This window comes from Urocitellus parryii, chromosome 7 (genome assembly GCF_045843805.1).
Source record: "Urocitellus parryii isolate mUroPar1 chromosome 7, mUroPar1.hap1, whole genome shotgun sequence".
NCBI lineage: Eukaryota > Metazoa > Chordata > Mammalia > Rodentia > Sciuridae > Urocitellus > Urocitellus parryii.
Window position 1 is genome coordinate 33,863,598 of NC_135537.1, and position 26,112 is coordinate 33,889,709.

Genomic DNA, 26,112 nt, shown 5'->3' on the forward strand with positions numbered 1-26,112 from the left:
GAAAAAAGCAAGTGCACTCTAAGAAGCAAGCAAGAAGTGGGGTGGTAGAAGCTTAAACTCTGAGTCATTAAAAGATAGTGGACAAAGACGACCTTTCCTCAGGACATGTCCTCATCCTGCACTGACCGTGTGGTCATTTAATTCAAAGGCAAACAATGGAGAACTTGCTCTGGTGATCAATGGAGGACAACTGAAAGGAGATGAATCCCCATGCTAGATGCAAGGGAGAATTTTGGCAGGGGGGAGGGGGCACCAGGAGGACATGTCATGCAGTCATGATGATAGCTGGCACTGATGAAGCACTTACTGAGTCCTTGACGTACATTACATCATTCATCTGCACCTCAGTGTTGAGGAGGGCAGGTATTATTTTAAAAACACTATGGGACAAAGAAAGCTTTTGCCTTACCAGCTGTGCAGCATCATCTGCAAGGTGCGGGTGACTGACCTCGTAGGTTATCACAAGTATCCAAGTGGGTTTTGTTATACAGGTAGAAGAGTGGCAGGCCCGCAGTAAGTAGAATACACAAGTATTCATTTTACAAAAGACAAATTTCCAGTCGGTGTACAGATCAGAAATGTGTTCTGGTTTTTGTTCTGTTGTTGATAAACTGTGAGAATTCAGGCAGGGCCTTGAAACTCCTGTCTTGATGACCTCCTAAAAATTTCAGAGTTTGATCTCCATGATTCCTCAGAAGCTATGAGGTGCTTTTGATGAACGTGACTTATTTGTAGCTTTTCTTTCAACTTCTCCTCTGTGCTCAGTTTTATTCCCCTTGTGCTCATTATCAACTTAACAGAGGAGGATTTTGGAAAAGGACGGGGACATTCTTGGTTTTCTTTGTGACAAGGGAACCATACTGCCCTTGAGCAAGCATAGGGATACATAATGTTAGCAGTGTGTGCTGTAGTCACACCAATGCCAGTGGCTCCCCTTTGGAAAATACAATCCACTTCAGAATGTTTGGAGGAAGTGATGATATAACTCATAGGAAAGCAAAGGGAAGGTTTTCCAAGTTCTCAAATACCTAGTCATGGAGCCATGCAGAGAGCAAGACTTTCACACATTCATAAGCTAATCGCCACACATCTGTACAGCCATCCAACTACCCAGCAAACTGTCCATGGAGACATGTTTGAAATCCCATAGTTTTGTAGCCCCGCAACAGATCATTATTAAAATGTAAGATGGATCACAAAGTAGTTATTTAACTGACTTGCCAATCTCAGAAAACATGAATGAAACTCCTATTTTTTGTAAGCTCTCATGGGGGAAAGACAATTAGCAAGACACAATTTCTGCAGACCTGTGTACACATACTAACCCTATAGCAGTGGAAATAATTTTTTTCTTTTTGGTTACCAAGGATTGAACTCGGGGGCACTTGACCACTGAGCCACATCCCCAGCCATTTAGAGACAGGGACTCACTTGAGTTGCTTAAGGCCTCACTTTTTGCTGAGGCAGGCTTTGAATTCATGATCCTCCTGCAGCCACCCGAGCTGCTGGGATCACAGGCGTGCACCACTGTACCTGCTGAGTGGAAATAATATTTAAAAGGGAAAGGTTCTGTGTGGGGAAAGCCTAGGAAGGCTTTGCCAAGGGGTTGACTTTAGGGTTAGACTTGCACAAAAAGTGGGAGGAAATTGCAGGACTAAAGAGAGAAAGGAAGAAAGGAAACAGGGTGCATGGTGGTACACATCTTTAATACACATCTTTAGCTACTGGAAGGCTAAAGCAGGAGGATTGAGAGTACAAGGTTAGCTTTGGCAACTTAGAACTTTTCTCAGAATAAAAAGGGCTGGGGGGTAACTCAGTGGTAGAGTGCTTGCCTAGAATGTGTGAGGCCCTGAGTTCAATCCCCAGTTCTGCACCCAAAAAAAAAAAAAAAAAAAAAAAAACATGGAACTGGTAGGGACAAAGATTGCTAGGCAGAGAGGAACATATTTGGAAGGTGTGAAAGAAATCCAATTCATAAAAATGTATACAATTAGGAGATCCACAATATTTCATATTTTAACCATGAAAGTAGCTGAAATAGCAGTATTACCCTACTACTAAACTCTAAGGAAAGTATATTGAGGTAGGCATGCTCCTATGCTAGTGATATACTTTGTTCTGGGAAGAAAACTACAATATGTTTCAGCTATCTTATAGACTATATATGCCATTAATCCAGTGCAGGTGTGTGGAAGTGGGAAGGGTGGGTGTGGGGAAGAAGAGGCTAACTTGGTTGGGGTAAGTTGAATTTGAGGCTCCTGGCTGATAATAATCAGTATCTTACAAGTAGTTGGAAATGAGGGTCTAGAGTCTGGAGGAGGAATAGTGGGAGACATCTACTAGGGAGAGCCAGAGTGGATGAGCTCACCAAGAGAGAGCTGATGAATAAGGAAAGGGGGCTGGGAAAAGGATGTGAATAGTCATAGACCTATGGGAGGGGCATGGGGGAACCAGGAAAGAGGAGCCAGGAAAGGAGGATGACACAGACGAAACACAGAGGTGGGAAAGAAACAGTGTTATGGGAGAGGGTGGATTTCAAAGTGGGGAGGAAGTGGTGGGCAGAGGATATTGGCCAGACACGTGGTGCTGTAAACTGCAGAGGGGTCAAGGGAAATGCGCACTGACTCTTCAAAAGGTCACCAGTACCTTTACGTGGAGAGTTTCAGTGATTGTAGAAACAGAAATCTGTAACATTTAGGCAGGAATCCACCTGCTTTACCCCTGTGAGACGTGAGGGAAATATGCTAATACTCAGGAAGTTTGTTGTGCTATAGTCCTTTGTTTCTGACCCAGGAGTTTCATGTCTCATCTGGCATCCATGAGACAATGACAGGTTAATTGTAGAGTAAAATCTCAGATCACTCACAGTTCTTAAAACGGCCATGCCTTTGTAGAACCTTGCCATGCCTCCGTCAATTGGAATCTAAATCCCCTCTGCATGTGAGCAGGCTTGTGACTCACTTGTAACCAAGAGAACATAGGCGAAGTGATGCTACATGACCCCTAAGTCTGGGTCATAAAAGGCAAGGCAGCTCCTCTCTTGCTAGCTGAGGCCTGCACCCAAGCTCTGAGTGGTTATGTAAACAGTCTAACTGCCCTCGGGCCACCACACTGTGAGGAGCCTGAACTAGCTCATGCAGAAAGACCATATGGAGACGCCCTGGAACTGTGCTGACAGAAAGATGCCCAGCCAGCCCAGCTGCTCCATTTGACAGCAAAGCCCCAGCAATTTTATTCACTGAATGACCTTAGGGGCTTTTTACTTTTCAAAACATCTCGGTTATCCTCAAAGGATGAAGATCTGCAAATAATGAATATGATCAAAAGAACAAGCCTAGAGATGTGAACAGATTGTATGGGGGGCGGGGAGGCAATTTACCCATAATCACATGAAATGCCAACAGCCTCACTCACAGACATGGACACTAAAACTAACAATTTCTCACCTATGAAAGTGACAAACATCCCTAAGTTTGACAATCTATGTATGCTGTTGGCTAGGCTGTAGGGAAACAGGCATGTATTCGTACGTGCTCGTATGTGCTAATGGGAATTTGGCAAGATCTAGCAAAGTTACATTTGCATTTGGCCATTGGCCCTGTCATAACCTTTTTAGGAATCTACCTAAATATACACTGGTAAAGATGAAAGGACACATAGACAGGACTAACAGGCTGGAAACAATTCCAATGGTCATCAGTAAGCAACTAAATTGGTAAACTAGGATCTATCTCACAATTGGGAACTATGGAGTTACAAAAAGAGTGAGGAACTTATCTATATAGTGCTTTGTGGTGATCTCTGGGATAGATTGTTAAATGAAAAAGTCGAAGTACAGAACAATGAGACAGTATGCTACCTTTTAACTTAAGGGAGGACATATGAATATATATGTACATATAAGTGTAATATATGTATATACTATGTATATTATATGTGTGTGTATTTTGTGTGTATGCATGTATCTACTTCTTTTTAAAAACAGATTATTTCTGTAAGAGGATAGAAGAACAGAGTAGGAGGCAGAGATGAAGGCTAGACTTTGTAAATGCAGTTTATTTCATAGATTTGTCATGGGAACCATGGAAGTGTTTGACTAACATAAAATTAAACTGAATGAAAGAAACAACAATTTTTTCTTAAAAAAAAAAAAAGCAAAAAGAATCAGTGAATCTACATGTGGCAAATTGATGGCTTAACCACACAGCAAGAAATTATTTTAAGTGATTTTTAAAATATAGTAACCTACATGGGTGTGGTGGTGTATACCTGTACTCCCAGAGCCTCAGGACATTGAGGCAGGAGAATCATGAGTTCAAAGCCAGCCTCACCTACTTAGCAAGACTGTGTCAAAATAAAATAAAATAATAAAAAAGACTGGGAATGTAGTTCAGTGGAAAAAGCATCCTTAGGTTCAATCCTCAATACCATAAGGAAAAAAAAATAGTAATGTAACTGTATATTCCTATTAGGATTTACCCTAAGGATAGAAATTTTTAAAAATATTTAGATATTTTCAATAATTGTTATCTATATAACATAAAGCAAATAAGTACTTACAATGGTTGGTAGGAATCAAGGATTTTAGTACATATCTTTTAAAGATGAAAAATTTGAATCTCCACTATCAATACATTAACACAAACATGTTTCTTTTTTCTTCTTAAAAAAGAAGAAATTGTTCCTAGCTCTGTTCACTGAAAAGGTATATAAATGACAACCAAACCAGTAGCAACAGACATCCCAGAGCCCAGGCTGTGGCATCTAAATATCATAGTTCAATTAAAGGAATGAGGCTCCTTAAAGAAATGGCTAACTTCAACCGGGTGTGGTGGCGCACACCTGTAATCCCAGTGGCTGGGGAGGCTGAGACAGGAGATCATAAGTTCAAAGGCAGCCTCAGTAAAATATGGTACTAAGCAACTCATGAGACCCTGTCTCTAAATAAAATACAATATAGGGCTGGGGATGTAGCTCAGTGGTTGAGTGCCCCTGAGTTCAATCCCTGGTACCACCCCTCTCCCCAACCTCCAAAAAAAGTAATGGTTAATTTCAGGTCTAACCCAGGAAAAATAAAAGCCTAGAGGAATACAACATACCACAGGGGAAAGACTATTGGAGTTCTGCAACAGGAGTAAAGAGTCAAACTGAGGAGCTTCCACTAGCAAAAGACAGGACAATTTGAGTGCAAAATTAATAATAATAAGTGCAGTGAATTAAAACATACTAAATCCATGAATTCTTAATAATACCTTACTTGTCACTGGAGTACTAGGGAAGAAACTGAGAATTGATAATTATAGGAAATATCAATTAGACATTTACTCAGCCTTTTCAGTGCAATGAGGAAAGTTCTTTATAAAAGAATTGCAACTGCTTCTTGGCCTTCTGACTAAGATCAAGCATAGTATAAAGGAATCTACATAATTGTTGAAGAGATGTTAGAATATCACAATTTTGTGATCATTAATGAAATAATGATTATCAATAACTGCTAAAACCTTTAGGTAGAAAGCTGATATGAAACTTTACAATAGATGAATCAGATGGTATATCTGGCCATCTTAACCAAAAAAATGAGATAACCAGGTACCGTGTGTTCCTGGTGTGTCACAAAGGAAAGAGTTCATCCCACCCATGAGGTCTTCCTACACACACAAAACAGAAAAAAAAACAAACTGAACCTCATCAAGCCTATAGTTCTAATCACTAGTTTAGGGGGAATGTGGAACATTTTGTTCAATTAAATTTTTAATTGACATATAAAAAAATGGTATCTACTTATGATATACAGCATGATGTTTTGACATATGTCTACATTGTGGAATGGCTAAATCAAGCTAATTAATGTTTATTACTTCATACTTTTTTTGTGATGAGATTCTTTAAAATCTACTCTTAGCAATTTTCAAGTGTACAACACATTGTAATTAACCATAATCACCATTTCCTACAATAGACTTCCTGAAATTTTTCCTTCTGTCTAACTGAATACTGGGACATTTTTAAAAACCCCATAGAAATGCAGTCAACAAAATTTAAAAAAAAAGAAAGGGAGGGGGTGCAGAATTCTACAAAAGCAACAACAGTTTATTCAAGTAAATTGAAAGAGGAAAGGAGGAAATGGAAAACCCATAAATTAAAAGCAACCTGAGAAAAATATCAAATACAATGAATGGGCATTGTTTGTATCCTGAAGCAAACAAATAAATTGTAGAAAAAACACTTATGAAATCATTAGAGAAATGTGGACACTGACTGAATTTGTATATCAAAGAATGAAGGCATTTCTGTTAATTTTGAGATGTGAAATGGTATTACATTTGTATATTAGGTTGAAGCATATGAGGTTGCTTATATTACACTGTATGAATCTATAAAATAATAACTTCATATGGTCTAATCTAACTTCTCTTAGCTATTCATACTGAAGTATTTATGATAAATTATATGAATGCTAGAATTTGACTAAAACTTATCCAATTTGGTGAAATAGAGGCAGAGATAAAATAAGATTTGCCATGTGTCAATAGCTTTAGCTAGGTGATGGTACACAGGTTCATTATACTCTTCTCAGACTTTACATATGTATAGTATATGTGCTTAAAATACATGGTATAGTTTTATTAAAGTTGTAAATGCTAGTTTGAAATGCTATCACAATAAATGCCTGAGGCTATCTATGATTGAGGGGTTCCAGAGCTGCACTGAGCAACTGCAACCAGATGGTGTCTGCTTCTCAAATGAAGCTATCATTTCAAATCATCTTCTCGTGTAACTTTTTCTTACATTTTCCACTTTTTTTTGCATATGAATGAGATTTAGAGGGGTCCCAAGAATAGTCAGTGTTTGGATTTTTGATTCATGAGCAAAAGAAAAAAGTGGGGGCTAAAGAGTATGGACACACTCTCTGGGTCCCTTTGTTAACATTTTTAGAAGGTTCTATTTAAACGATGCATTTTCTAGGAAGTTCACTGGGTATTTTCTTAAGACTTATGTAATGGCTGGCAGCCCGCCCCACCCCCCCCCACCTCTGCAAAGGAACACCTGATTCAGAAAAGCAAACATTATAACAGAACCCCATTCATTGCCTGCCCAGACTCGGAACCAACCAGACGTGCAGTGACTTTCTGAAAACCCTCAACCCTGGCATTCCAGCCTGTGGCAAGAACTGAGAGTTAAGGAAAAGTGAGGGGAGCACAGACACAGGGAGATAATCATCTCCTCATGCCTCCCAGGGGCAGCTAGAAGGAGGACTGTCTGAATCAAGGTCAGCTGGGAAAACAACTCAGGCCACAGCAGCTGCTCTCAAAACTGATCCAACAGTGACCTGGGCTGAAGGGGCAGGAAAGTCCCAATTTTTCTGCAGGGAAAGCTCCTTTGAGAACCAGGAAGGAGACGAAATTAATCCTCAGGCGCCCTCTGCCTTCCTCTAAGTGATAGCACGATATTCTTCCCAAATCAAGAGTAATAATTTGCATAATGAAATCTCTAATGACCTAATATCATCAGAGAGGATTTAATGACTTTTAAAGACTACCTTCAAAATGAGAAAAAGTTTATCCCATTTCTTCATTCCTGGTTCTTTTTACAAACATGGAGTATTAGGCATGTGCTGAGCTATTTGCAGGTACATTTGAGAGCTGGGACTAGTACCTGCAAACTCTATGTTCTTTTCTTTCACGCTGCCTTCAGCTACAAAGACAGTGACTCTTAATCTAGCTGTGCCTCACAGTCACCTAGCACAGGAAGGGGCAAGAACACAAACATGCTCATTCATTCATCCATTGTGTATGTCTACTTTGACACTAAAAATAGCAACATTGAGAATACATGTGGCCCACAAAGCCTATTGCCATGTGGTCTTTACTGAAAAAGTTCACCAATCTTGATCTAGGACCTCAGATCCTTGTGAGTGGTCCATGAACCAACAGCAGCAGCAGCATTGTGAGCTTGTTAAAAACTCTTCTGAGTTAAAAACTCTTCATGGCACCCTGGGCCTGTGAAGCTTGTCTCTTCACTGGCCTAGAGAACTTGTTAAACATGCAGGTTTTTTGTCCTGCCTCACCTCTTAGATTCCCCTGGTGAATGACAATATGGAGCTACTGGGGAAGCAGAAAGGTGAATATGGTGATGGTGTCTCCTGCCTGTAGAGTCCTCTGTAGCACCCAACTGGGTCTCCCTGCCACCTCCAACACCAGATCCTTCACTTTCGGGTTGCCAGGAGGCAGGCAGATTTGACCTCAACTTGCCTATAGCTGAGTGTATCTCTAGGAATTGCCTTCTGGCGAAGGAAGTGGATTCACCCAGATCTTGTCCTTTTACTAGGAGCTTCCTGCATTCAATGTCTGGTTGATGTAGGGTAGATCGGCCTGGCTCCTCATGGCAATTGCTGAAGGGTCATGCCAGCTCCAGAGCTCCCCCGAGGGATCAGCTGAGGACCCCATTGCAACAGCCATTCAACTTCCTCCGCCCCAGCCACGCCCCTCGCCCCTCCCAGCTGGTGTTCCCTGGTGCTCTCCCCAGTAGGTATCCATCAGATTCTGTTAACCAACTCTAAAAACATATCTGTTGACAGCAAAGATAAGTCACAGCTGTAAATGAGAAAATTAAAAACAGAATGAATACACTAAAAGGCGTCTAGAAAGAAACACTGAACTGGAAGGGCAGGACTGGGAGGTGTTTGGGGCACTGGAAGTGGGATGGATAGAGTGCTTCAAAGAATAGCCACAGTCAGGCTGAGTGGAGAGGATTTGCAGAAAGCTGGTGGAAGAGGAGGCTGGAAAGAAGGCCTAAAATGGCAGGCACATTCACATTTTGTAGAAGGTGGGAAATCATGACACTTTAAGCAGAGCAGCATGACAATGGTCCCAGCTTTGGTTCAGGAATGTTCACCAGGCAACAGTGTGGAAGAGATTGGAGTGGGCGTGAATGGGGGTGGGAACAGTCCAAAAGCTATTGCAAATGTCTAAGTAAAAGACAATGAGAAGCAGAGTTAGCAGTCAGCCAAGGCCACAGGGCTCAGAATGAGACAGACCTGGGTTTAAACCCCATCAACCACTTGTCTGCAGTTCGGCAAGTCAACTTACCTCCTGGACACCCCTCTTTGTTAAGGTGGAGCTAACGGAGGTAATAAATATGCAGTGCCCTGCACATACCGAGCACCTGATTCATGGAAGCCATCCTCAGAAGGCAGAGGTTGCACTCATACATCACTGATAGCCCAGCAAGCAGGTCTGAGTCTGGCAGCTATAAACACTGGCCAGAATGTCCTTGGGAAGATAATAACTTAATGAGGACTTGGTTTCAAACACATTTATTGTTTATTGAGGTGCTTAATCCTGAATCCTTCCTCTTTCGAAAGGTACACAGGCAATTTCAGGTTCATTGTAACCAATGCCATGCCCTGTTGTTATGGTGACTGGTTTTCCAAACAGCCCTGCTGTTTTCTATAAACCCTTTGGTTTCCTCTTATGCTGAAGTCTACAAGCCCTGGAGACAGCAGCAGGATGATTTTTTTTTTTTTTAACTTCCACAAGAAACACTGTCAACTCTTTTAAATTTGCCAATGGGCTGTCCGCAACTTTTCCCACAGAAGCCCCCAGGCTGAGCAGCAGTATGACAAGCTGCACAGGGACCCTCCACAAATGTTCTAATTGGAAAATTGGTGCCATAGAATATGAGCTTCATACCAGTCTCTGGCTGGCATTAGCCTTAGAGGAAAACAGAAAATAAAGGGATGCTTACCACTCACTTCATGCAAGAGAGCAGAGTCCAAGGCCAAAAGACCATTCTACATGACTTAAGTCTTTGGGGTATTATTGCATTATTTTAAGAAATATTTCAGTATTAGCACATGTAACATGTGAATGTATAGCTTATGTTTGCTTTAAGTACTCATTTCATACATTATAATTAAACATATTATTACTAAAGCAAAATCTTAATACCAGCAATCATGTTAGCAGACTTCTCCCTCCCCACCTATCTACTTCTAGATCCTGCTAATCTTACCTCCTCTTAGATAATAGCCTTAGGATGAATGATGCAGCTACCCTCCTGGCAATCTCTACCCAGTATCTGTTCTCTCCCTTTCTCCTTTGCCAAGAGGACCCTGATGCTTTTAGGATGGCACATGCTCAGCTACAAGTTTTGATTCTCTAGACTACTTTGCAGCCAGCAGGATGCCCCACAATTTTGGCCAATGAGAACCAAGCCAAGGTTACTGGGTTCTTTCTATCTCAAATAAGATGATGCAACATCTTACAGCCATGAGGGTGAAATCCACCCACTAAGGACTGTAGAGCCACAGAGGGGCCTGGTCCAGAAGAGCATCGTTGATCAGGTGCAGCAGCCTACCTCCAAACTTGTGGTGGAAACTATGAACTTGCTAAACTTGCCTTCTGTTCGTGCAGCCAAATAAAATACGGTACATGAGAAAGGTTCCCTCCATGCAACAAATATCTACTCTTTGCTCAGTACTGTGCTGTACACTTGAGCTCCAACAGTGGGTGAGTGCACTGGGCCCTTGCCCCCATGGAATGAGGGAGTTCAGAAATAACAATAAAAGAGCAAGATAATGACTGGTGTTAGGAAGAAAATAACCAGACAATTACTGGGCAAGATAGTGTCACTGAGAGGGTGACATCTGAACCCAGAGCCAAAGGGAGAGATGGGGTTAATTATGTAAAGGGGCCTGACCTGTGGAGAGGAAGCAGATTCCAGCAGTTGCCAACTCCTGGCAACTGGAAAGGACGTGCTGTGTTCAAAGAATAGAGAGGACGCGATGTGGCTGGAACACTCTCAGTGAAAGAGGACAGAATAAACAATGCTGGAGAGGCAGCAGGGAATGAGTCAGGCAGGCCCCTGGAGAACAAGGAGAGGTATTGGGGTTCATTCCACCTATAGTAGAAAGAGAAACTATTAGAGGGTGTTAAACAAGACGGTGACAGGACGTGATAAATGTGCTTAAAAGATGGTCCTTCCTGTGCTATAAGAATGCATTTTCAAGGACAAGAATGGGAGCAGGCTGTTGCAGTGGTCCAAAGAAGGGGGTGGGCTCAGGAAGGGCCAGTGGAGATGTAGAGGAGACTGGCACCCAAATGGAGCTGCCTGTGAGATCCTCGTTATGGTTACAAGGAACAGCGTCATTTGTGCACTTAGAATCCTTTCCCTCCACTTAGGTTGCAGGGAAGTATGGTTAAAGATGTTTTTAAAACTCTGAAGAGGCAAGAAGTATACATAGTGGGTGATTAGAAAGAAAGAATTTGTAGCATGTCTTTGATTTATTTTGGTATTCAGGGGAAGGAATAAGTTAGCCTGGGATAACATAGGGATTGTCACAGTGTATTAATAAGGAATTAGTAGAATTGCCAAAGGTGGCAAGACCCCCAAGTTTCTAGGACATGGATTGCTATGATATGTAGTCACATGTGACCCTTTCCAGCAGTTCTAGACAGCTCAGAAACAGGGATGTAGGGAGCAGAGGGCGGGGGGTGACCCAAGGCTTAAGACTGGCATGATGAGCACAGTCACGCCCAGGGAGGCAAAGGGTCCTGGCAACTAGGAGGGGCAGCACTGAAACTCTGGGCCCTTTATATTTGTGAATGCACTAATTCTTCTATGATTCCCATCTTACTAAGTGAGAAGTGAAACCAGAAAAACTAAGAAACCTCAAGTTTACACAGCTGATAACTGTCCATTGTTCAAGTCAGATTCCTTAACTGAAGAACTATCCTGCCTCCAAGGAAAGTAGCTTGGATAGTGTTGGATTAAGAGAGCAGAGAGACACCCGGGGACTTGAGGCTGGAATGAACAAGGAGAAACTGTCTCATTAGTGAGGAAGTGTGGGAAGTTTAATCAGAAAGACCAGATCCGGCATGGTCCTGGGGTTGTGTCTGCATCAAAGCATAGTGTAATGGCTTGGAGAAGGTCAAAAGGTTCTGGGTGGGACTTCCCAGCCAAAGGACATCAGGCCAGCTGCCACTGACTCACCTTTGCCTAACTACCCACCAAAATGCCCAAGAAGACATAGAGGAAAAAACCAAAACTCACAATAATGCCACCAGTGAAGGTTAATAGGGAACCTAATCCTAGAATCTTGGAAAAATTTGTACCATTTGGAAAGCAGATGGAGCCAGATTATGAACAACCTACTCAGGCTTCTGGTTTTACTTCCTTACACAAAACCCACATGACAAGATGCAGGCAGACACTCCATACTTAGTCAATTGGACACACAGACACAGTGCATATGGAGTGAGGCCAGCTGGAATACTAGAAAGCCAACCTGCTTGACTTCATGGGCATTTGAAACTAAGATAGGGAACTGGTTCCTACACCCAAACCCCCTACATGCATGCATGCAAAGGCTGTGCCTCAACATCTGTAAAGGGATTGTACATTCCAGAAAACTGCTGTATAGAATATAAGACTGCATGCTCAGCACAAACCCAAACCCATTTTCAGGGGGTTGAGGTGGCATAAGAGGAACCCCATTCACACAGTATGTATTTATCATAATAAATATTAACTCTGTAACTGGCCAATGGTGCCTGGAGCCTTTCCACATAAGGCTCACAGCCTCTGGCTGCTGTCAGCAGAGAGTAGCTGAATACAACTACATTTGCTCAGTATGGAAAAAATAAAGGGAGAAAAGTCCCTTCACTTATCCAGGGCCTTTTTTTCCTTGATCTTCCTCCATTCAAACGAGAATTTGGCTCCTGCTCTCTCCAAATATTTTCCTAAACCCGGGAGAAAACAGCATTTTTTCTTGACCCTTGAGCTCCCAAATACTTTGGGAGATTTCCCCACACCTCCTGAACTTTAAACATCACCCACATCAAATGCACCATGTAAGTCTACAACCAGGTGCAGGATCTGAAGGATGAAGCCTAGAAGCTGACAGAGGTGGTGTGTTCTCCTGCATGTTTTTCTAGACCTCTTAAAAATTTATAAGGAACATGTATTGCATTTGAAACCACAGACTGTTACTCTGCCCATCTTTACCAGGCACCCCATGTGATTGGGATCTAGCTGATTCTCAGAGCATCCCTGCTCTGTAGAGACTAGCACAGTGAGGAGGTGGCCTAAGTGCCATTGAGCTGCAAATTCATGTTCTCAGCCCTGTAAGTACTGGCAGAAGGCTCCCACACCAGACAGATGGGTGGAGGAAGGTACTAAATGCATGTTTAGCAGTTTCAGTACAATGGACATGGCCTGGGTTTGAAATGAGGGATGAATTCCCATCTAGGCTTTTTCACTTCTTAGCTGGGTGATCTTGCTCAGTTCCTGAAGCTCACTGAAACTAAGGTTTCCTCATCCAGGTAATGGTTATAACAATGGTTTATGAGGTTACTTTGGAGAATAATGTGAACTGGTATCCAAAAGGAAAATTCTCACATATAGTAGATAATCAATAAAAGCTATTTCACTCTAAATGTCAAGGAAATATGCCCAATCTCAGGACACCAGTTGTATTGGAGTAGAACCTTAATGACTTCATTTTAATTTGATTGCTGCTATAAAGACTATCCCCAAATTAGGTTATATTGTTATGTTAGGGGTCAGGACTTCAATGTATGAATTTTGGGTGGAGCTGGGGTGGACACAACTCAGTCCATAGCAACATTCTAAAAGAATTTCATCTGCACTGAATGGAGATGGTTAGGTGTGGGGCAGAGGGGGAGGAGAACATGGGAAGAAGTAAGGGGTCCTGGTAGCTAAACTAGAAGGGCTAGATCACAATTTGGACTAAGGCACAGGGTATACCCATCAAATCTGCACTTTAGATGGGAGCCAGGTGATGCTCAGAATGGCCAGAGAAGCTCTGTGGGAGTCCTGGCAGGGACAGAATTTTGCAACAGAATCCAGCTGGACTGCTGGAAATAGGTAGAGGCTGCGGGCAATGCCTACCAAGAACAACAGGTTCAGACACCCAAGTTCTCTAATAAGCCAAGTGGTCTTATTTGCAGGAAGGTGCTATGGGTCATAGGGCACAGACCCTAGAGTGAAATCAGGGCCTGAGGGGTCCAGTCTGAGGCATTGCTGAGCACAGGGCAGGCCAGGAAAAGACCCCTAGATGTCTGAGAGGAGTCTTTCATTCCTACCAGGTCCTCAACCATCAGAGGGTTTCTGAAATGCACTTAGGAAGCTCTTATACCCAGCCATGGAGTCACCTTAAACTCATCTCAGATTAGAGTCAGAATTGCCTTTCTTGTAAACAACAAAGGCAAGGTTTAATGGACCAAATGTCTAAGGCAAAAACATCCAAGATGAGAGGAAAGAGGTTATAAGACAGACAAACCAAGCTTCATTTGCATAGCTCTCTCATGAATCCATTTACTCATTTTCATAGCCATTCAACAAATGTGTGGTAGATGGTAGGCACGCAGACATTGGTAAGGTGGTCCCCAACCTGGAAGAGCTCACAGCCTACCTGGACAGGCAAAGCACGAGCAAGCTTGGGCAATATGGTCCGGTGAGTGCTGTGCCTGGGCTCCCAGGGCAGGCTGTGCCTGGGAGACAGGGCCATGAGGAAGTGAGACTTTCTAAAACTTCATAAACTGCACGGTTGCCACCTGTTTCTTTTAGTGATTTTTGCAAAACAACCCTTATAACAGAAAGGCTGGTGTTTGGAAAGGGGCATGAGGCAGATGGGACACGTTTCTGACTATGTAACTAATCATGTGGACAAGAACCCAAAAAAAGATGAGCAGATGGAACTGATGAGAAAAGACTTCATCAGCTCTGAGGTCTACAGGGAAAAAAATAGACACATACAAAAATTTAGGAGATTATTCAAAAGAGCTCATTTAAGATGATACCATAGCCAGACACAGGGATACAATGGTGAATGAAAAGGCCCCTTACCTAACCTGACAGCCGTCCTTAAGGGTAGCAGACATTGGTCATGAAGTTTTATAAAATATAACCACAAGCGGTAACTATTATATAGAAGGGGTGGGGGTTGTCCCTCAGGAAGCCAAGGCATTCTCATGACCTGAGCTGCCTTCTTCAACCTCTCCCAGTAGGAAAGGGCTCAAACACCTACTTCCTGAGCTGGGCTCCTGCATATGTCTGTACATGCACTATCCCTTCCCAGGCAGAATAAATTGCTTGGTCCTCTGACACCTCCAACACTTTCCCTTCATGCTGTTCCAGTTCTATGCTGACCTGAAGTGTGTCCACTTTTGTGTCTGTCTCCTGCATTATTAACCTCTTAGGTAAGATATGTTTCTTGACTTTGTGCCAAATGTCTATTGAAGGAACAGAAGAGCAAATGTATTTCATCTTTAGTCTGTCAACACAGGGGAAAAAAAATAAACCTGGAATATTCTCTTTATAGCACTATAACATGAATCAACATCAGCAATTTTAAACACTGAAGGGAAACTAACAAGTTGAATTTTAACAGGAAAAAATGCAAAAATCCCAACTGGTGGTTACTGAAACCAATAGTTCTGATGTAAGATTCACAGGGGGAAAAAAAAACTAATTCAATATTGAGTGCCACTTACATTCCAGTCACTGTCCCAGGTGCTGGGAATATAGCAGGGAAAATACAATGTCCCTAATGTCACAGAACTCCAATTGAATTAGAAAAAAAAAAATCTAAGGGTTTTAAAAAAAACCCAAGCTCAGTGTGAGTCATCAAGGTAATATGGCAACAACAAGAACAGAAAAACAATCCTAACCTGATTTTACCTGCAGGAGGAGAGAGTTTACTTCTGTGGCCACTTTAGAATGTTCCAAGTGCCCTCTGCTGTTGAGCTGACAGCAGGAGTTTGGAGTTACCCTAGGTCCCTTGTATCTGGAAAGACTTTGACAAACCTAGTGGTATGTGTATAGGAATAGGGTCAGGCCCACAAGAGACATGAGAAATGATTAAGGAACTGCATGTGTCTGGCCTGAAGGAGGTTAGAGGAGGTGGAAAGCATCTTCAAGGATTGAAAGGAGCTAATTATTCAAGACTTAATCATATAAGTTCAGATTTCACCAGGTGGAAATCACAGGGAAGATGCTCTGCAATGGCATGGGGAGACCCCCTGCCCTAGGGAAGAGATATCGATGGGATATCTCGGGGACAATGCAGAGAAAATTGTGTGGTCAGAGAGACTGGACCATCTAGAGGATGTACTAAACTTTTGAGTACCATCAACTGCCAACAGAGAATTTTATAAAAAATCTCTATGAACAATAAAGGCAGTAGTTAGGAGTGTGGGCTTTGGAATCAGAGTTGGATCCCAGTCCTGAGCTGGAAAAGTTACTCAACTCTAAACCTCAATCCCTTTTGTAAAAAGGAAGGTGGTAACAGTTCCTATCTTATCCTGGGTGTAAACATTAAATGATATGATTGACATAAACTGCCAAGTACACTGCCTGGCCCCTGATCAGTTGTCAATAAATGTTAGTTAATAGTAATTATTAAATGCTTGTCATATTATTTGACTTTTATTTAGGTAAATCATTTTGCTGTCTCTAATTCTTCAAACTTCCTTAAACTAAGGGAATTTTCATACGATACTAATTTGAAATGTTGTATTCTCTGGAGATATTAGAGAAAAGCCTAAGGGGAATATGTGAAAATTTTAAAAAGGGACTTGCAATTAAAGTGAGACAAAGCTAGGAAGTTACTAATGTATGGAATGGCTGAGCAAGGCTGGGTCACAGCAACCTCAGACTCCCCTTCTCCTTGGAGATTACCATCTGACAACAGAAGTAAAACTCAGTCCAGCAAACTGATTTTATGAGGATTAAGTCATGTCAGACCCATTTAATTTCCTTCTTTGAAGGAGAGCCTGATCTTGGTAATAGAGACATAATGGATATCAGACACTGGCTTCAGCTAAGTTTTAAATTCTAGCCTACATAATAGTCAAATCTAAAAATTTAATTCAGTTCTGCTAGCTAGTGGAGATAATCTCCAAGAACAGGGACCAGGGGCTTAGGATCACTTTTTGAGTGAGGAGGAGAGACAAGACACTCCTTCCTTCATAGAAGTGAAAACATGCTCCCCGCCCCACAGTGAAGTACAGAATTAATTCAACAAGTTTTTGCTGAACACTGTCATATGACACACCCTCAATCTGGATAAAGTATGAAAAATTAAAGTGGAATTTCAAAGCAGATATGCCTATTGGAGTTTTTCAGTAGACATGGCTATGGAGTTGGTGTGGAAACCTATGGAGTTTCGGGGCTGGGCCAGATGTTTCAGCAGAGTGTGATAAAGTTGGGCAGAGGCTTTTCTGTTTTAACAGGAGCTATGGGATCAGAAAGGTACTTGGAGGGACTGAGGTTAAACAGATTTAAGTGGGGAAGTTGAACAGCAAGCATATAGGGAAGAGCTAAAGAGGGGGCATCTAGGAAGAGCTCATGGGAATTAAGGGCAGGTTTGGACAGAGCACCTGCTCATTCAGAAAATCTTCATGAGACACCAGCCTGTGTCACACATTTGCTAAGCACAGAAGACACAAAGAAGAGTTAGGTCCATTCCCTACCTTCTATGGTCCTGAGGTTAAGGTAGCCAGAAGAAAGGTGATTTCAATTTGACAATAAAGGAGAGTGACTGGGGCCCAGAAAGAAAGGGTTCTTGAGGACTAAGGGTACCAGAAGTTAAGTAAGAGCTTTGAAGTGGTTGAGGTAGTGTGCAGACTGGGACAGTTCACCAAGAGTCCATTTGCTTGGGTAGATGACTTCCAGAGACCTTCCCTAGCTCTAAAATCCACAGCAAAACCATTGTACTGGACTGGGTTGATATATTTTTTTTCAATATGGACTCTCCTGAATCCAGTACTTCCATTTGTTCCCCCTCCAACAGAAATGGACTGCTAGGAATAGGAAAAACTGATCTTCTAGCTTCCTATGACCACCTAGTCACCAAGGTCCATTAGGTGTCCCCTAATGGGATTAAATTCATGGTTAAAGCACTGGTGGGACTAGGTGAAGCAGAAAGGGGGGAAAAAAAAGAATCCAAGCTAATTTCCCAGGGTGGCAGAAACCCAGGAGATTTGTAGTTTTCTCAGATGTCCCACTGACTGAAGATGACCAGTTTCCAGGCTGAAAAGCTACAGGAATCAAGCCACTCTTCCAGAGACCCCCAAGAATACCAGTGCACTCCAAGGGAAGCCTTGGCTCAACCTCTGTCTTCAGAAATGTTCCTCTGCTCCAAAGCTGATGGGAATTTCTAGGGAATTGAAATGCTGCTGCCCATCTAAGAGTCTGGCCAATTTTAGAGTACTATCCTGGAGCGGCAGCTGAATCCATCCTAGGTATGATGCAGATCTTCGGGACCGTCTGCCTGGCAAGACTGTCCCATGTTTGGCAAAGTTCCATGAACAGCGTGCCTGTCCCAGTCCCCACCTGTTGCAAGGATCAGATCTCCTGATGGATGGGATCTGAGTTAGGATGGCAGAGAAATAAGTGAATAAATGTTAGGAAAGACTTGAGGAGCATATATGTACATATTTATCCAGTCCATAACAACTCTCACATCCATTCTCTCCCTCCCTCCCTCCCTCTCGCCCCCCTCTCTTTCTCACACCATACAGGGCCAGTCACCAAGGCAACCATTCTCTGAAGCTGTACTCTGTTCTTTTTCATGCCAGATTTTTTCAATCTTATTTCCTTGCTGTGCAGCCCTGGCCTTGAACTCTGCAGAGAAGTACCACTACTTCCTTGGGAAATACTTTTACATCCAAAGTGTACAAGTCCCTTTAGAGGCTCATGTCTTATCTTCATCTTGACACTGAATGTGACCGACACACCACCTGGAAACTTGATGAAAGCATTGGCCACACAAAATAATCATTATGATTGCTTCTCTGAGTCAGGAAATTTAGAGAGAAATCCAGTGTTCTGACAGCTTTCACAGACTGTTCTCAGTTAAAAAAAAAAAAAAAAAAAGTGGGGGTGGGGTGAGGTGTGAATTTTCTTATGTGGAAAAAGGAGCCAGGCCAGGCACATGCCCGTAGTCCCAACTACTAAATAAGCTGGGGCAAGAGATTCATTTCAGCCCAGGATCCAAGGCCAGCCTGGGCAACACAGCCAACCCCATATTGTTTAAACAAACAAAACCAGCATTGGTCCTAAAAGATGGAGAGTCCTATCCTCACGGCTAACATGGCAGCTCTTAATTTAAGAGGCATTGATTTAGCGTTATTAGTCTCAAAAGTAGTTTACATTTTTTTCTTCCTCCATAAAATACACATTATGCTTCAAATTAACCCTATTTTTAAATTTTAAATTTCATCATTCAAAAATGCCTATATAAAGCAGTCAGAAAACAAAACTTTTTAAATCCAAATATCAATCTGGCTTTTGACATCATCCATGTAATAAGCAGTGATTTTTTTTTCTTTTTAGTGTCACCAACACATTTATGATCAAAGTTTAATACATAGCAACAGTTTCCATCTCTGTAGTTATTAGAGTTTGCTTGAAAAAAAAAATCCTTTGTTGTGACTGGACTAGAAAGTTCTTTGCAAATCCTTCTATCAGATTTCTGGTGGCTGGAGAATGACCTAGGTAAGAGTATTCAATTTGTAGTAAAAAAAAATTTATGCCCTGTCTTATATTCAGACGACAGGGGGTAGGGAAGGAAGTTCTGCACTGTTAAATAACTGCCTGAAAAGTAAGTTAAAGTAATAGGGTAGGCATGCATTTATTTGGCCCTGATTTTGGCAGCTCAACAGGAAGGATTAGGGAAGCAACAAGAAGACTCCACCCAGGCGATCCTACTCCGGTGTCTTGTCTATAAACCAAAGGAGAGGGGCCAGGTGGCCAGTGGATGAAACCACTGGGTAGGCAGGTGGCCAGAGAGGAAGCTGGACCAGAGCTAGGCAAAGGCAAACCGGGTCGGGTGGGAGACGTGGTGTGGGCTGTGAGGTGGGTGTATGGACCAGATGGGTGAATCCTCCCACCCATCCCTCCCCGGTCGGTCGGCGCATGCACTGGCCAAGGCAAAGAAGCTTTGGGTTGGTGGGAAGCTCGGGGGATTAGCTCAGCCCTATGTAAGCGGCTCCTGTTGACCCCGATCCCACACCCCAGCTTGAGTGGGCAGGTCCTGTCACTGTCCCCCTCTCCATCCCCCATCGGTTCATAAGGGTCCTTTGCTTCCCCTGCTGCCTGCACCCCTCCGGCTTCTCTCTGGATGGCCAGGGCCGCGGCCAGGCGGGGGTCTGCAGGCTCACTCACCCGCGTGCAGGCCGCCGGCCTCGGGGCCAGTGTCAGGGCCCGCGGCACTGGGCTGCGCGTCCGAGTCGGTGTAAGTGAGCCAGGTGGACTCTGTCTCCCGGGTCCAGCTCTCGTAGTAACGGGGCTCGATGGCATCAGCCCTGCTCCCGCCGCAGCCCATCCTCCCGCGCTGTGATCTTGTCCGGCGGCCACTCGGCTAGCTGCTGGCGCTGTGGCTCAGCCCGGGCGGCACAGCCCCGGCCCGAGGGAAGGTGGCGGCAGCGACATCTCTTCGGAGCCCGCGCGGAGCTCCTGCAGCGCCTGCTGCGCCTCCTCTCTGCTTTGAGGCCCTCCCCCTCCCCACCTCCCCTTACCTCTTCCCTCCCAGTTCTCCCCCCACCCGGTCCCAAATCCCTTCTCTCTACCCACTTCCTTGGTGCTCGGGAGCAGGCCTGGGTGTGCGAGCCACCCGCAGCAGCCAGCAGCGAGAGGAGGGTCCCGGGAGGGACGCAACCCCCGCCTGCCTGGATTATGGTTCCCAGGAGACTATCCATCCGTTCTCGCATAATCCACCCACCCACGTACTTGTCCTTCCTTCCTCCCTCCCTTGCTCCCTCTCTTCTTTTCTAGAAAGGGGCTCACAAGCTTTCTGGCCACTTGTTCTAAAAGCAGTGGAGCTGGACACAAGGAAACTGGGGAGACAGTGTTGCCACCAAGAATTCAGGAGAAGAGTGAGTGCCCTATCTTGGCTGGTTTGGGGAATGGGACCTATGATTTCAGAGAATTGGGCCACACCCTGTCCATAACACCCCTTCCAGTTCTGCAACTTCATGATTCTCTGAAGTTTGTTCTCAAGGGGAAAAAAAAAAGATCACCAGGACCATCCAGGACCCCTCCCTGGGTGTCATGGCAGGGTTCCCTCCCAGCCCAGGAGTGGCCTTGACTAGTTCCACAATTCCACCACCCAATATTCAGCCTTTCTTTCTCTGGTACACTCTAAAGTCCATATGGGTTCAGACCTAGAGCTCAGACTTGGATAAGCTTCTGAATTTATCTATACAAAGAAACTAGAACAGGAGGTAAAAGAAGGAAACCATCCTAGAGGGATGGGAAAGGTGAAGAGTTTAGAAGAATAAATCCTCAATGACCAGTCTGTCCTAGAATAGAATACGGTGTTAAATATCATATTCACTTATTCAATGTATGTTTGCTAAATTCTTATGGTGAAACATTGTTGTAGTACATATAATTAGCCATATAATTAATCATATATATTACTTATTGTATGTAGATTATAGCATATTCTACTTAACACAGCAAAGTATAAATAACACAACATAAAGGTTTAGTATTCATTATATCCTACATAATGTGTAGAATGTACACCAAAGGACAATGTATGTAATATTTAGCATGTAGAATCCAGTAGGTAGGCCAAGTCCAGAGCTTAACCAGGCACATAATAAATAGGCCCCCAATAGTCTCTGGAGGAATAATGAAGTATCCTTTTATAGTAATGAAATTCACTTTAATTATTGCAATTCAATCCTAAAAGCTTGGGTTGGAGCTGTAAGAGGCCCTTGAGATGGGAACTAACAAGAATCTGGGGAGCACAGACTTATCGGATCAAGACCAGGGGTGGTGGTTCCTCATGCTGAGATCAGAGTCCATATGAGAGAAACCAGTCAGAATAAAGAGTGCCTCAGTTGGAAGATGCTCAGAGAGTTCCAGAAAATGAAAGAAAGCCCTGGAGCAAGGGCCTGGTGAGAAAAGGAATCCAAGTGAATGTGATGTGAGATTGAATAGGCCGGAGCCTGATACAGGGGTGGAAAGGACCATAGAAAAAGATTTGAACTTTTTTCTTTAAAACAAACAAACAAAACCCCAGGAAATGCTGGAAGGCTTTAAGCCACACACTGCCAACATCAGATCTGCTTTAGGAAACCATCACTCCGGAGGCAAATGGAAAATGGGTGCACACAGAGCCCAGAGGGTATTCTGGAGGCTCCTAGAAAGAAAAAATGATGTTGGAGGATTCAAGCTTTTGAGTTAGTAGGATTGCCAATACCGAGGAAGGAAATATCAGAGGTAAACACACTGACTTGGAGAGATCTGGAAATGGTAGATGGACAGGAATATTGGTTTTGCTTTCTCTGTTCATTTACCCACAGTCTACTGAATTCCAAAATTTTTATATAGAAAATTCCAGAAACAACTCATAAAATTCAAACTGTGCACCATTCTGAGTAGCATGATGAAATTTCGTGCCATCCCACTCTGTCCTACCTGGGACCTGAATCACCCCTTTATCCAGTGTATTCATGCTGAATATACTACCTGCCTGCTATACTTTGGTTCAAAATGATCCCCAAAGCCCCATGTGTTAAAGGCTTAGGACCATATTGACACTATTAGGAAGCAGCAGAAACCTTAAGAGATGGAATATAGTGGGAGATCTTCTGGTCATTGGAGGCATGCCCTTGAAGAAGGTACTGGGACACCAGTCTCTTCTTATTTTACTTCCCTGCCATAAGATGAATGGCTTGCTCTACCAAATACTCCTACCATGATGTGCCACCTTGCCACAGGATCAATGAATCACGGACTAAAACCTCCAAAACTGAGCCACCATAAAAGTTTTTTCCTTATAAATTATCTTAGTTATCTGTTACAGTAACAAGAACCTGGCTAATACACTGCCCATTTGTCACTTAGCACACATCTTGGTTATCAGATGGACTGTCTTATTATCAATATATTATAATTGTTTTATTATTTTTATTAATCTATGTACCTAATTTAAAAGTGAAGCTTTATCATACACTAGGTTTTGTGGTTTTTTCCCCAGAGAAGAGGATTCATGGAAAGCCATATACCACCCATCTACATTTCAGAAGTTATAAAGCAAATTAGCAAACTTAAGTAAAACACATTCTTTTTACCTTGACAGGTTTTCTTCAGAATGACCTGTATGGCCAGGTTCCAATTCAAATTCTCTGTTAAAATTTCGTCTTTCGAGTTCTGTACTGAATATGGCAGAGCAAGCAGAACTGACCCACCCACTATTCTTTCTACCACCAGTTTAGGCCTGCTCTCCAGGTCCTTGTAAGCATTGTCCTTGTGGGCCCACAAGTCCCAGGTCCATCCATGCATCCCTTCCACAAATAGCTGCCCTTGCCTTGTTTTGAATGGAATCACTAACATTTCAGAACAGAGGAGATGGTTGTCAAATAGCCTAGGTTGAAATAAGTCACTCATTCCACACATACTTCTGAGTATCTGCCGTGTATATTTTAAGCTTCTTGAGGAAAAGGACATTGTCTCATTCATCTTGGGATCTTCAGGTGGAATTAATTCAATGTCTTCCTATAATCCGCATCCATCTAACATTTGCGTAATTGATGAATAACAAGAAGTAATACAGGGATGTGATTGAGTATAAGTTCTAGAATTCCTTTGACTTTAACGTTTGACTCTGCCACTTAACAATTGGATGGCGTTGGGCAGATTATTTAACCTCTCTGTGCCTCAGTTTCTACATCTGTAAGTGGAAATAATTGTGTGCATATGTGAAAAGGTCTTGGAATTTGTTTGACATGTTGCAAAAATTTGATAAATGGTAGTCATTTTTCTTTTTCTTTTTCCTTCATGATGTTACTGCTGACAACCTTCCTGCAAATAAAAGTTCTTATTACCAATCCTACATAATCATTGATAATATAACATTCTGTTTTTTTCCATAGAATTTCTTCTTGCAAGAATATAACACAATAGATTCAGAGATTTTTTTTTAAATTATTTTACTTTTATTCTTTTGGTGCCAGGAATTGAACCCAGGAGTGCTTTACCACTGAGGTTCATCCCTAGCCTTTTTTGGTTTTTATTTGGAGACAGGGTCTCACTGTGTTGCTGAGGGTCTTACTAAGTTGCTGAGACTGGCCTTGGGTTTGAGATCCTTCTGACTTGGCCTCCCCAGTTGTTGGCATTATAGGTGTGCATCACTGTACCCAGGTATCTAGAGAATTTTTGAACTTGGCAGATGGTTGGTTGTTATTTGTTTACCAGCTAGGAAATTATAGCTCAGAGAATTTTCTGAAATTTCCCAAAGTCAGAGTATAGTGACCTCTGCAGAGCTGAAGTCACAGCTGTGCTTTTTAAAATTATAGTTCCCTGGTTGAGACTGATTTTTCTCCCAAATCCTAAGGAGTCACTTAATAAATGTTAATATATAAAAATGTAATAGATGTGAAAAAATATCTTAATTCATCTGTTCAGTCTTTAACTTGACTGACTTAAATTGGTCATCCTTTTCCATTAAGTGTAAAAGCAAAAACATAATCAAAAGGGGATTGAAAAGCCTTTGTCAAAACCCTCCAAACAAGTAAATTATGTCTATAAAAACTATTGTTGAGTGGTGTTTGTTATGTGATGGAATTCTCCAAAGTGTATGTGTCTTTAAGACCCCCTATAGTGGGTGCCACCTCTGGCTTGTTTCTATGGAAACTAGAATGAAGCCTTAGGGCACAAAACCCTTCCACCTCCAAGGTCTCAATTCTGTGGCCTTGTATCAGTGGGCTCAGCCCAACCATTGTGAGAAAGGAGAACTTTGGTAAGGTAGACAGAAGTCTCAGCAGGAACCTAACCTGCCTTCAGAACAGTCATTGAAAAGGAATAATGATTGATTTGCTGCCTTACAGGTTTCAATATTTCCCAGAAAAGAAATAGTACAAACAAGGTACAATAGAAGCAATAATTCTGGGCCAGTGCCAAGTAGACTCCTGTATGTCCTTTCAGTCCTGAATGCCCAACCTCAGCTAGTGCCACCCCACTGCTCCAGTTTCAGGGAGCATGCCAGAACCTGAGCCCCAGCCCTCCCCCTAGAGGAGTGAAAGCAATTCCACTGAGCAGCATCCCAAGTTCCCTGATCTTGTCTGGTTGATACCTCTACATCAATCTATAAATTGTAATTTAGTTGTAAAGGAAGAGAAGCCAAAGTCAGCACCCCAAGCACCACAGTGATTCCACTCCCCATTTCTGGAGGAAAAAAGTCAGAAAGTGTCACTTGACTGGAGCCATTCATGCATCTCTTCCCTTTAAAGAATAATTGCATCTCCCAGGAAATGAATGGGACACCCAGAATTCAGGGGATGCAGAGAGATGAGGTAAACGTTTTGACCAACATGGTGGAACTGAGAAAGGAAAACTGAAATATTAAAATGGCAAGAGGATAAATGAATTTTTAAAAAATTTGGTTTAGGAGGCTAGAAAAAAATAGGGAATTTTGCAGAAAGAAATTGGATATGTTACCACAGAACATTTTTATAGGAAATGAAATTTCAATGGGAAACTAAATACTGTACAGTTAATTCTTCCTCCACTTAGCAATTTTTAAACCAAATAATTCTCATAAGAAGAGTAGCCAGCTCCTTAAAATTAATGCTAGAGAGATTAGCAAGTTCTTTGCATGATTATGAAACTTTTCAGAATCTTTCAGTGGCTAACTTAATGTTCTGTAGCATTATCATACCCCAAATTAAAACTTTATCATACCTCAAATTAAAACATTGGACAAAGCAGTTCCTGATGTTTTCCCATTTCTGACTTTATTTTACTTTCTGGTGTAGTGCTAGCTAATTGATATAATGTAATGAATAACCCATTTGTTCTCTCAAGACCTTTAGAGCCATCACTTTCTGTTTCATCTATGGGGCGAGTTCATAATAAATGCTTTCTCTTCTACTGGGACAAAGAAATTTTGAGTAACTTACTAAAGGGTACTATAAATGTCGGGAACAGAAAAATTAGAGTCTAGATTTCTTAGTTCATAAACAGGGAGTCTCACTTCTCTTAGAGAAAGAGCAGACTATAAATTTCTCTCCATGCTTGAAGAAAGAGCATTTTTTATGGCTCCATGTATTTGGACAGCATTTTTGAAGAGCA

The 26,112-nt window shown here is 42.4% G+C and overlaps 1 protein-coding gene across 2 annotated transcripts in view; it reads right to left on the reverse strand.

Annotated features, from left to right (window-relative positions):
- Baalc (BAALC binder of MAP3K1 and KLF4) overlaps nucleotides 1-20,353 on the reverse strand; it is a 64,713-nt gene extending 44,360 nt beyond the window's left edge. The window contains exon 1 of one of the 2 annotated variants that reach the window (XM_026384861.1): nucleotides 20,194-20,353. In XM_026384861.1, coding sequence (XP_026240646.1) covers nucleotides 20,194-20,353 — 160 coding nt within the window. Of the gene's footprint in view, nucleotides 1-20,189 lie in introns of both variants that reach the window. The other variant, XM_077801354.1, reaches the window with a different exon arrangement.
- Between the last annotated feature and the right edge of the window lie 5,759 nt (nucleotides 20,354-26,112).